The sequence below is a fragment of the Platichthys flesus genome, chromosome 17, assembly GCF_949316205.1.
Source record: "Platichthys flesus chromosome 17, fPlaFle2.1, whole genome shotgun sequence".
Classification (NCBI taxonomy): Eukaryota; Metazoa; Chordata; class Actinopteri; order Pleuronectiformes; family Pleuronectidae; genus Platichthys; species Platichthys flesus.
This window is the reverse complement of record NC_084961.1, coordinates 10105011-10115701: the sequence shown is the minus strand read 5'-3', so window position 1 is coordinate 10115701 and position 10691 is coordinate 10105011. Positions and strand designations below refer to the sequence as shown.

At 42.1% G+C, this 10691-nt stretch overlaps 1 protein-coding gene across 4 annotated transcripts; it reads right to left on the bottom strand.

Annotated features, from left to right (window-relative positions):
* Window positions 1-1581: 1581 nt before the first annotated feature.
* sytl1 (synaptotagmin-like 1) lies at window positions 1582-9941 on the bottom strand. Of its 4 annotated transcripts, XM_062409984.1 has the most exons (15): window positions 9846-9941; window positions 7881-8007; window positions 6624-6775; window positions 6409-6514; window positions 6284-6323; window positions 6156-6192; window positions 6033-6073; window positions 5720-5830; window positions 5394-5560; window positions 5194-5296; window positions 4745-4906; window positions 4305-4383; window positions 4071-4170; window positions 3533-3738; window positions 1582-2533 (listed from the first exon to the last, which is right to left on the bottom strand). In XM_062409984.1, the coding sequence occupies exons 2-15, from the start codon at window positions 8003-8005 to the stop codon at window positions 2391-2393; spliced, it is 1572 nt and encodes a 523-aa protein (XP_062265968.1). In that variant the 5' UTR covers window positions 8006-8007; window positions 9846-9941; the 3' UTR covers window positions 1582-2390. The 4 variants fall into 4 exon arrangements, with proteins under 4 accessions (XP_062265968.1, XP_062265965.1, XP_062265966.1 ...); XM_062409981.1 differs by lacking the exon at window positions 6284-6323 and having other exon boundaries at window positions 6363-6514; XM_062409982.1 differs by lacking the exon at window positions 6284-6323 and having other exon boundaries at window positions 6363-6514; window positions 9851-9941.
* Window positions 9942-10691: the final 750 nt, after the last annotated feature.

Genomic DNA, 10691 nt, shown 5'->3' with positions numbered 1-10691 from the left:
TTGAATACCTTCATGGGTGGGATTTATATATGCATCACAGCTGAAGCAAATGAAGGATCAGTATAGAGTTCCCAAAGGCTTAATAATGTTTCAACTCAACTTTAGGACAAAAAAAACTGTCAGACAGCTTTAAAAACAACAATATTATATAGGGGTTGAATAATTGTGACATGGCTATCTTAACAAAATATACTGCTACACACGAATACTACATCATGCATTTTCCGTGTTGATTTTCTTTATCACTCAACTCATAAAGAAGGCATCCGAAGCAGAATCTTGATCAAAGAACAAGATTCTGTCTACTTTAATCCTTAAAATCTTTGGGGGGTTGAATATTTCCGATTGCATCTGTACTATCATAGGTTGTTATCGTAATTTTATAAGTTGACGTTGGCCCAAATGTTTTCCTAATGACGGGATCTCTCATAGGCATTGTCCAAGGCCTCTTAGTTGAATACACTTACATTCATAAGAACATTTAAAAGAGACTCATTGTTACTCCTTCAACTTCTATGGTGTAAAAGCATCAGTGCATATACGAGACAAATGACAAACAAAGCTGTACACAAAAAGCAGCTACTGGTTTTATTCTCATGTCTTGTCAGTATTTGTATGAACCAGTTAACTGATCATGACTGCATGGACAGCAATATTGATACAGGCTGGCTTACCCTGTTAAAATAAAGTGAAATGAACTGATATTGACGCAAACTGTTATTTATACTGAAAAAATAAATTAAGTGTCCCACTGGGAGCTTTAGGATAATTTAAACAATCACAGTTTTGCACTTGTTCAAACAGAGTTTCAGCCAGAGTTTGGAGCGACCTTCTCTTTATGGCAGACATCTTTGACATGTTCAGGAGCTGAAAGTTGAGGACACGTGAGATCCAGAGTTTATATTTTCAGTCTGTGGCTCCTCTGAGTTGTTGAAACACGAGTTCACCATGGCAGCAAACGTAAACAACGAGCAGGTGCTATGCAAAAGGTTTACATGATGTTTATAAATGACCAAACTGTTCAAATCTATGAGGGACAAAAGTGATATAAGTATGAATACATTCACAAATAACTGAAGAGATAAAGTTTTTGTGTCCTTCACAAAAAGCAAGTCAGCAGATATTTAAACTCTCTCTTAAATACACATTTTTATAGGTGTGTATTCTCCTAGTTATGGTATATTTTTATCATTCTATTATTTTTTTATTTATCCAGCTTTTCCTCTTTTCTTATCCGTAAAATGTTTTTTTTCTATATCTGTGCCCTATAGCTCGTGAAGTTGCATTTTGTGTTTCCTATTGTTTGGCTTTTCACCCTTTTCCTGTTATTCGCCTTAAATTTTTCATTTTGAATGGTCTACGATGATTACAAGATGAGTTCTGTAATTTTTGTTTAGTGTGATTTCTAAAAAATAATTAAAAAAAACTCATTGTTCTTGGAATCAAGTTGTAGAAACCTATAAAAGCAAAAAACTGAATGGGGTAAAGTGGGCAGCTGCCAACTGGAGCCAGACAAATCCTAAGAAACTCTGATGTGACCTTACATTAAAATAGATTCATGACTTACAAGACACAAACACATTTAGCATTAGAAATACTTTATTTAGAAATCAATTAACACCCTCTGCGGGACAGGAGTTCCGGCTCTTACGATAAATGGTGCACTAATGATCCTCTGCTTTCTTTTGATGAGTGAAGTGGAAGATGGAAACAAAGAATGGCCAAATTACATGAAATTGTCTTCTCTTTCTGTGTTTTTGACCTTTTTGTCTCTCTAATTTGCTTAAGGAATTAAAGAGAATACCTACAAGGTCTGACCACAAGGTGGTAGTCAGCAACTCCATTAAAAGTAAAAGCTAATAGATTTTTCCATCACATCCAGTTACAGTGATGACACCTAAACATATGAATCCTCACAGTTCCTCGTGGTGGAAGAGATCAGGGATTAGTGCTATTAGTGCCATTTGACACAAAGGTATTCGAGAGTGATTGAAAAGGTTGAGATAAGACTAGAAATAAATATCTAACAATAATAGTAAATTAGCATGTGGTAATTCAATTCTAAACATTAAAACATTTTCTAAACACAATTTCACCTTAATATAATATAAGTCAGTAAATCAGAACACTATTACAAATGCCCTTTTGTCAAATAGGGAAAAAATATACAAATAAGACATTTGAAACGAGGACGGTTTGGGTATTTCTGATCTACGCCATTAAGTCACAGTAATGCACCGCTACTGTCTCCATGTGTGTGTAGAAATAACCAAGTGTGTGTGTATCATTGTGAAAAAGAGGTTAAATGTGCTTTTGTGCTGAGAGTTCTTTCAGACCGACCGTTTTTTGCCTGTCAATGTGTGTGTTGTGCGTCAGTGTGCGTCACTGAGTCACTCAGACCGGTGGGCGAGGTTAGTCCTGATTGGTAGCGCTGCGTCAATCCAGTGGTTTGGGTTTTCAATCATGGACGTCCACACGGTGACCTCCTGTTCAGTGGAGTCCATCCAGCTCACGTCCTCGCCATAACTCTGACCTGCCGTTCAAAACAAAAACAACGCCTCATTCGTTATAAACTCGAATAAAGGTAGGGTATGCACTCTAATGGGAATGTACTAAATGCCAGGAGACTAAATATAAATATAAAGCTGAGGATCTTTCCGTCCTGAAATAAGAATAAAAACCTCGTTAAAACAAGTCAACGGAAATGCTGCTCTTACTCTGAAACAGCTGCAGGAAGCGTTGCAAATATTTATGTTTGTGACATAATGACAGATACAGATAATGAAACTGGAGCAGAATATGACTTTCAATTACTATTTAACTGTGAACTGTGCATGTCCCACTGAGAAAAAAAGACCTAGAAATGACCTCTCTATGATAACATGACCGTCTGAAATGCCTGAAATGCCAAGTGAACAGATTGCAAAGCAAACTGAGGCACTGGATTAATAATACTGTCAACATTTCCACTCCGACACATGCCTGCAGGTGAAAAGAGTGATGGTTCCCTTCCTAACTATAATATTCTCACTAAAAACAGGAAGGAGTCTCTGTAATGAGTCTGCCTTCCTGTTTTTCACAGATGCATAATTATGATGCCGGAAAAACCCAGACATGCAGGTGATTGATAGAAACTCCTGTGTATCTGCAGTACAAGCAACTCTGTGGATTTGATGAAGTCGTTCAGTAAGTTGATCATAAAGAATTAAAGTTTACTGCTTTCTCATGCCAACTGTTTCCGTCTCTACTTGTAAACCTATACTTATAATGATATTCTAAATGAATGTGGGCTTCTACTCCTTAGAAAAGTACTAAGCTGCAAAGAGTTTGCGATGTGTTTTAAATTTATGGGAGCAAAAGCAGCTATTAGTTTGAAATGCAAACAGTTTATACTCAATACAAAAACCCCTGTATATCAGCAAAGACGTCACATGTCCAAATGTGAGGATGTGAAGGTGAATTTGTCTTTCGCCATTAACCTCGATGACAATATGATTAAAAGTGTTAAAAGGAACAGCGTAGAGACTCTCACCGTTTCCACAGCTCAGACGAATCCCTCCCAAGACGAGCCTCTTTAACCCTTCGCGCTGCCAGACCATCAGCTCGGCGCAGGCCTCTCTCAGGTCGCTGGAGTGGAAGCCATCGTACACCATGGTGTGGTTGTAAGTGGGGCTGATGGAGTTCTTCACCACACGCGTCTTCTGACCACTTTGTCTGCTCGCATCCGGGAGTATGTAGCTTGTGGGATTTTAAAAGACGACACGATTAAGAATGGTGTTGAATTGTGAAACAAACAGGTTATTTGAGTTTGTAAATTGTGGGTTTAAAAATGAGGATGAGAAATGCATTGGCGGTCAGTGTTTTACCATAATACAAGACAGAATGACCATTTGTTTTAGGATTTTTGTGTATTTTTTTGGGGTCAATAACACACAGTTCAATAAAGAGCACATTATCTTTAACATTAAGTAATATTTTTAAATAAAATTTTGGTTTTTATTTTGAAAAGATCATGGCCATGGTATATCCTGAGAGTCGTTTAAAATATGGTCACATTCAAGCTGACACACCTTCTAACGTATGAGTCGATACCGCTTCCTTTGTTGGTCAGGAGGCCTTGAGCCTCCCGGATCCAGAGGTACAGTTCTCCTGTCAGGGGAAGACCATGACCTTTACACACACACACGCACACACAAAACACACACACACACACACAAAGAGAAAACACATCCTACTGACATGATTGCGATATTAAGGTGATATTAAGACATATTGTGCATCCATGATGTATGCGTCCTGCTCACCCTCGGATTTGTCTGGGATGAACTTAATAGAGAGCATGATGGTCCCGCGGCTGCTGATGGAGTCTAGATTCAAATTAACCTGTGATGACAGGAGAGAAATGCCAGAGGAAGAGGAAAAGACCAAGGAGGAAAAGGAGGGCACACAGAAAGAAGGGTGGAAGCAGTAAAAGATTAGGGTTACATAAAACCTTAGTTTATATTCACAGCGTGTCTTCCTCTCCCTTCAGCTCTCCCAGACACGAGAGGCTCCTCCTTGTATTCCTCATCTTTGACAAAGCTGCCCAAAGTGCTGCTACACCGACAAACAAGCAGATGTACACGCAGGCACCATATTTCTTTTGGTAAATATTAGTCCGGGAGCATTAAATCAAACATGCTAGCTTAGGTGACTACATGGGTGTGTATTTGCATGCGACTCATTTATAGTTTATGGTCCCTACCCGAGGCTGCAGGTCCTGCCATAGTGGCTGTGTGCAGGTCCAGTCCCAGAGATCCAGAGCCACCTCCACCTCACCCAGGAACAAGTTCCTCCCGAGGGCCTCGGCATGCCACACCGACAGGTTCAGGGTCCGACTCCGCAGCTCCCCAATCCTCACTTTATACTGAAATCAGATGGTTGGATTCAGATAGATACTTAACAGTATGGAAGGGCAGGTCAAAGTATTCTGCGACCTATCAACAGTTAAAAAGCTACGAGAAATTGACTCTAAATCTGATCATTTGTTGGAAGGGTATCTCCTTTCAAGTGGCAGTAATGCATGTTGTTGGACAGGACAGGTGGAGCAGAGCTGAGGGACAAACAGCTGCTGGACGACCAACAGCTGATGGACGACCAACAGCTGATGGAGGCTGCGACTTTATGTAACATGGAAATGAGAGAGGGTCTCACTCGGAGTGTCTGATCATAGATCGGGTTGAGTGTCTTCTTCTTCACTGAAGTTTTCTTCTTACTGTGGCTCGACTTGTCCGGTAAGAGATAGGTTTTAACATATCTGTGAAACACACACACACACATTATATGACTGATGGTGACTGCAAAGTTGCCACTGCGATATGCATATCCACGTATATGCATGCGCTGTCACTTACGGGTCAGAGCGGTTGTTGCGCCCGGAAGCGATGTCCTCGCAGCGGAAAACTTTCACATGGAGCTCCTCCTTCTTCGTCTCGTAAACCAATGAGAACTGGATACGGCCCCTCACCTCCACCGTCCCGAAATCTCCCGAGCTGAACAGACTCATCATGCTCCCACTGAGCTGCAACACACACACACACACACACAGACACGCTGACAAAGCCTGCGTCATAGCTGAGTCATCTTACGTGACTGGATGGCAAATTACTCAAGTGTGAGTGTGTGTGTGTGTGTGCGTGTGTGTGTGTATGTGTTTGTGCCTGCATACGTGCCCGCTTACAGTGTAGCCTGATTGAAGGCTGCTGGTGGAGCTGCTTGTTCTCAGAGAGGCTGGCTCTGTCGGATTGCTGCTCAGAGAGTCTGTGTCCCCGTTGTGGCAGTCAAAGTCATCCTTAACACAGACACACACACACGATTCTAGGATACAACGTCACTGCTTATCATCCATCAGATGACGCCCTCATGTCGTGTCCTTTAAAGACTCTAATACATCTTGGTGTATCAGAATAGAAAGGGGAATAACTGGCCAGTTCAAAACTGTCTATCTATTTATTTGTCACGATAATCTGTGAAAGTGGATGTGTTCTAATCACCTCTGGTTCCTCTGAGTGGTCTGCACTTCTCCTTTCACTGTCTGTGAACAGAGTGATCGGTTAATATAAGTACAATGAGACAGTTATGTAAGTACAGAGTCTGTTCGATAGAAGCTTTCATACCTTTAGATGACAAGGAACTATTTCTTAGCTTGAGACCCTGGAATTGAAGATGATTTATTCATATTTAGATGATGGTATAGGGAAAAGATCCAAGCAGGGAAAATAGAAATATCATTGCACACACAGACCTGTGGTAGAGGGCTTTGTGTCCTAGCTTTTCCTAGACTCCTGAGAACACAAATAAGATCAAGGGAAATTCAGTTTCACCTGAGTCTCAGAACAAGCTTTGTGATGTTCCTCTGTCATCACCGACCCTCCATGCTCTTCCTTGTCGTCCTGCAGTCTTCTCTCTGCATCAGGGGAGGCGTCGTTGATTCGTGATGTTGCATCTCCATTAAACAGTCCGCTCAGGGGCACATCTGTAACCATGGCAACAACCACAGACCCATCATTTGGGAAATCCCTGCGACTTCCGACAAACCGCCTCACACGCCCGTAACAGCAGCACTGCATTAACCGGAAACTGACCTCTGCCCTTAGTCTTCTTGTGGCGTACGGTGGCGTGCACGAGATCGCAGACAGACGTCCGGTTGCGGTGGCGCCTGCTGCACTCCTCGCTGAACCATGCCCCCGACTGTGTGCGCAGAACAGTCGGGTCGGTCTCTGTCTGCTGGAGGATCCTGCCGAGGGGACACAGGGCCGCGTTTAACAGAGCAAACAAACACAACCTCCTGCCTACAAACGTCAGTCAGCATGTCACAACAAACGGATACTTTGACAGGCCGTGGCTGCATTTACTGGAACAACATGGCATTAGACGTTGTTGACCTTTTGATACATTCATCACCCGGACTGTAAAACTGACACCAGAAGGTTAACTGAAAGTGTCTAAACTTCTTAGGTTTTCGCGTCTCAAGTGTCAGGTTCTCTCTGCATTCCTGATCCATTCTGATGTTCTACAGATCAACAATTCATTGATATATCGATAGGAAAAAGTGATCAATTTGTTTATGATAAAAAAAATAGGCCACTAGTTAACAGTATGTTGAGCTGTGCCACCGTGGCGAGTTTCAATACAAATATATGGTTATGATGGGATTGAGGACACTGTGGCATCCTCCACTGCAGTGTGCAGTTAGACAAACAAAACAATCAGAGTAGAAATGACACTGTCACAACCATTTTCCATTATTGACGACAGCATGGAGAAGCAGCATAGTGATAAATCTAGATTCTAGAGTCTAGAGTCCGGATGGTTCCTCATCAAGTGGCTGAGATGTTAAGACACGTCTCCTAAACAGGTTTCTAAAGTACAGTATCATGTCAACAGTCATGTCCTGAGTAAGAACATCATGGAGGTGACAAATTACAGATAAGAAATTACAGATGTTTCTTTAGATGTGTAATTCTCAAAACATCCCATCATGCTCTCTTACTTCACTTTGATTTATCCCATTTTACAAGGTCACCTTCAAACAAAGCCTTTTCAATGGTACATTTAAGGGTTATGAATCATTCGATGAGTATGAAATCAACCAATTGAACTGGAAAGGCCCATTTTACATCTCTAACGATCTTTATCCTCCTCCTCAAATCACCAGATGAGGGAATATAGTGTTAAAGAAGTACTTTCATCCCCCACAGCTGTTGTGGAAGCTAAAGATAGTTTGTTAGTGCCTAATATCAAAATGTATGCTATTTGTACTTCCCCATCAAGTTGTAACCTTTCTGCACTGAGTTCATGACTGAAGTGGCCCCTGAAAAGATAAACAATCACCTCCTGACCTTACTCGTCCTTCTTCGCGATGACGCAGCTCCACGTCCCGTTGTAAGACCTGCAGGACCAGTGACTGCTCCTGGTCCGTCAGGTGGCTCAGGTCGAGAGAAGAATCAGCCGGCTCCCCCTCCATCCCTGAGAGAAGACAGTATATTGGTGGTGCTCTACACTGAAGCGCAGTTGTGATGTTACATGTGTCAGTGAGTTGTGAGTAGTGACACCGAGGAGCGATTTTCTGCCCTTCTCATTATCATTCCATAAATCTTAAGGCCTTCAGGTTTTAGTTTTCCCGAAAGAAATTATAAGACATTTAGAAAAAAGAAAATGTCAGACAAAAATACACATCTTTTGTCTTCTAACTCTCTCAAGACCCCTCAGAGGGACACTGAGCCCCAGGCCGGTAACCACTGTGCCCTTTGAGGATACAACACACTTTGAAATCGAGTGTCCTCCTGTGGCTCTGGGAGCTCAGCAGGCGAGGACACATGCTGGTCCACGCAGGCTATTCCCGTCCACTGTTGTGACTTTCATCCCCTTCCTGCACTAAACACTCTCTAATGTAGACTGACAACTAACATCACAGAAAGCTGTGATAACAAGTTTTAATTATAACTTTTTCATTAACAACATATCAGCTCTGTCATCCATTCGGTGCAGAATACAAAATATAGAAGGCTGCATGTTGTATATTTTATATACTTTATACATTACGATGCAATACAATGCAATACTATACAGCACGACACAACAAGATGTGGCAGGACACAATTGTACAGGATTTTAATCGATATAGCGCAATACAACACGACACAACAAGAACAGTAGGATAGTATAGGATAAGGTACTGTACTATACGATCAGCACCATTTCAAGGGACGTTGGGTGTCCCAGGCAATAGGAACTTCTTTGACCCTACACTGAAACAAACTCCCCTCAGCTTGGAGCCTTGGGCCACTACCTGCTTTGCCTAAACTGTTGCAACACCCCTGGATGAGATACTGTACAAGATTCAGTCCGATATGATATGATATGATTAAATACAACACAATGCGACGTGACAGATACGATAGGATTGGATGGGATACGCAATGCGATATGACCTGACTCAGTTTAAGTGGTCACACCAGGCAAACAGAACCTGGGTGACTACACCAAAATGGGCTGAACCACCACCATCCTCAGCTCAGAGTCTCTGGGAACTGCTTGCTTTGTCTATACTGTTGTAACATCCCTGAAAACCATAGGATCCAAGATAGAATCACTTTACACTCATGTCCAGGACTGATACTGAGAACATGTTTAAAAGTGTTATACTATAGAACAAACTTACGTCCTACACTACATACATATATTATTACCTGTTTGAATGTTTGAAGGTTTCTCCACTGCCTGGAGGCTGGTTACGTTTGAGTGGTAAACGCATGCGCAGAGCGAATCTCCTGTCAAGCGGTTTGAAGCTAAGCAAACAGGATATTATACACTGGTGCACCTCAGATCTAATAACCTGACACCTAAACCAACACAGGAAATATATTGCAGTGCAGAGAAGAAGACAAAGTGCAAGCCGGTGTGACATTTTTTCAAATAGTCTGACAAAGTTCTTACAGCAGAGTCCTATTTGCACAGAATGTACGCAACAAGTTACTGATCTTGTTTACACAGGCTAAGAAGACAGTATTACTTTGTGTAACATTTCTGAAAGATGAAGTGTCTGGTCATAATTGTTATTACCGTTATTAGTAGTAGTATCGTTAGTAGTAGTATCATTATTATCAGTATTGTTATCATTAGTATTATTAACAGGAAGTGTGGATAGAGAAAATAGTCCCGAGTAAGACTTCCCTCATCATGAGCACCGCGAGAGAGAGGACACCTGTCGCCACTTTCTCTCCTAAGGAAACACACTCTGTCACAAACATTCACATTCACACGCACACACACACTCCCACTTAACCCAGACTAAACTCTGTTACCTTACTTGACAGCTTCTGCTGGTTCCATGTGGGAAAAAGTTGGGTGAAAAGTTGTCCTGAGTGCCGTGGACGTGTGTGTGTGTGTGAGTGTGTCTGGGTCCGTGTGCAGAGTAAACGGAGAGAACACGCCCTCTAGAGTCAGTGAGTCCGTGTACGTGTGCACGTGTGTTTGTGTGTGTGTGCGTGTGTGTGTGTTTCATATAATTAAATAACAACCATATAAAACAACCTGCTATTCGCACAAGGGTTTTGTTCAACTCTCTTTGTGAGGACTTTGCATTGACTTCCAGTCATTGTGGACAGCCTCACCAAAACCTTATCCCTACCATTAACGTCACCACAATTCACATCTGATCCATAACCATAACCATCTCAACTTCCTGCCCAACCCTTACCTTCACCCTGCTTCTAAACCTAAAACCAAGCCTCAACCCTCAAACAGACCTTGGAAAAAGTGAGGATGGGTCAAAGTGTCCTCACTCAAAGCCTGGTCTCAAAACGGGTATCACTTACTGTATAAAGATATAAGTACAAGTACACAAACACACACACACACGGATGTTTCCCCACCAACTGCAGGGTGGAAGTGGGATGTCATTTTCCTGCTTATGGCCGTCCACACCTGCTAAACACACACTTGGCCTCACACACCGAGGCTACTGCTGCACCTAGTCCTCTGTACACACACACACAAACACACGCGCACACACACACACACACACACACACACACACACACACACACAGAGGCACAGAGAGACTTACACATACAAACAGAGCTTTCTGCTGGATTTAAAGTGGGAGATAGCCAGCAGCAAACAATTTAGAGTGTGGTTATGTGTGTGTA

Excerpts from the sequence above, each read along its gene's own strand:
- sytl1 (XM_062409981.1), bottom strand. The coding sequence starts at position 8,005 with ATGGAGGGGGAGCCGGCTGATTCTTCTCTCGACCTGAGCCACCTGACG. Across the intron at positions 6,515-6,623 it reads CAAGAAGACTAAGGGCAGAG|ATGTGCCCCTGAGCGGACTG; the intron begins GTCAGTTTCCGG and ends CCATGGTTACAG. Across the intron at positions 3,739-4,070 it reads ATCGACTCATACGTTAGAAG|CTACATACTCCCGGATGCGA; the intron begins GTGTGTCAGCTT and ends AAATCCCACAAG.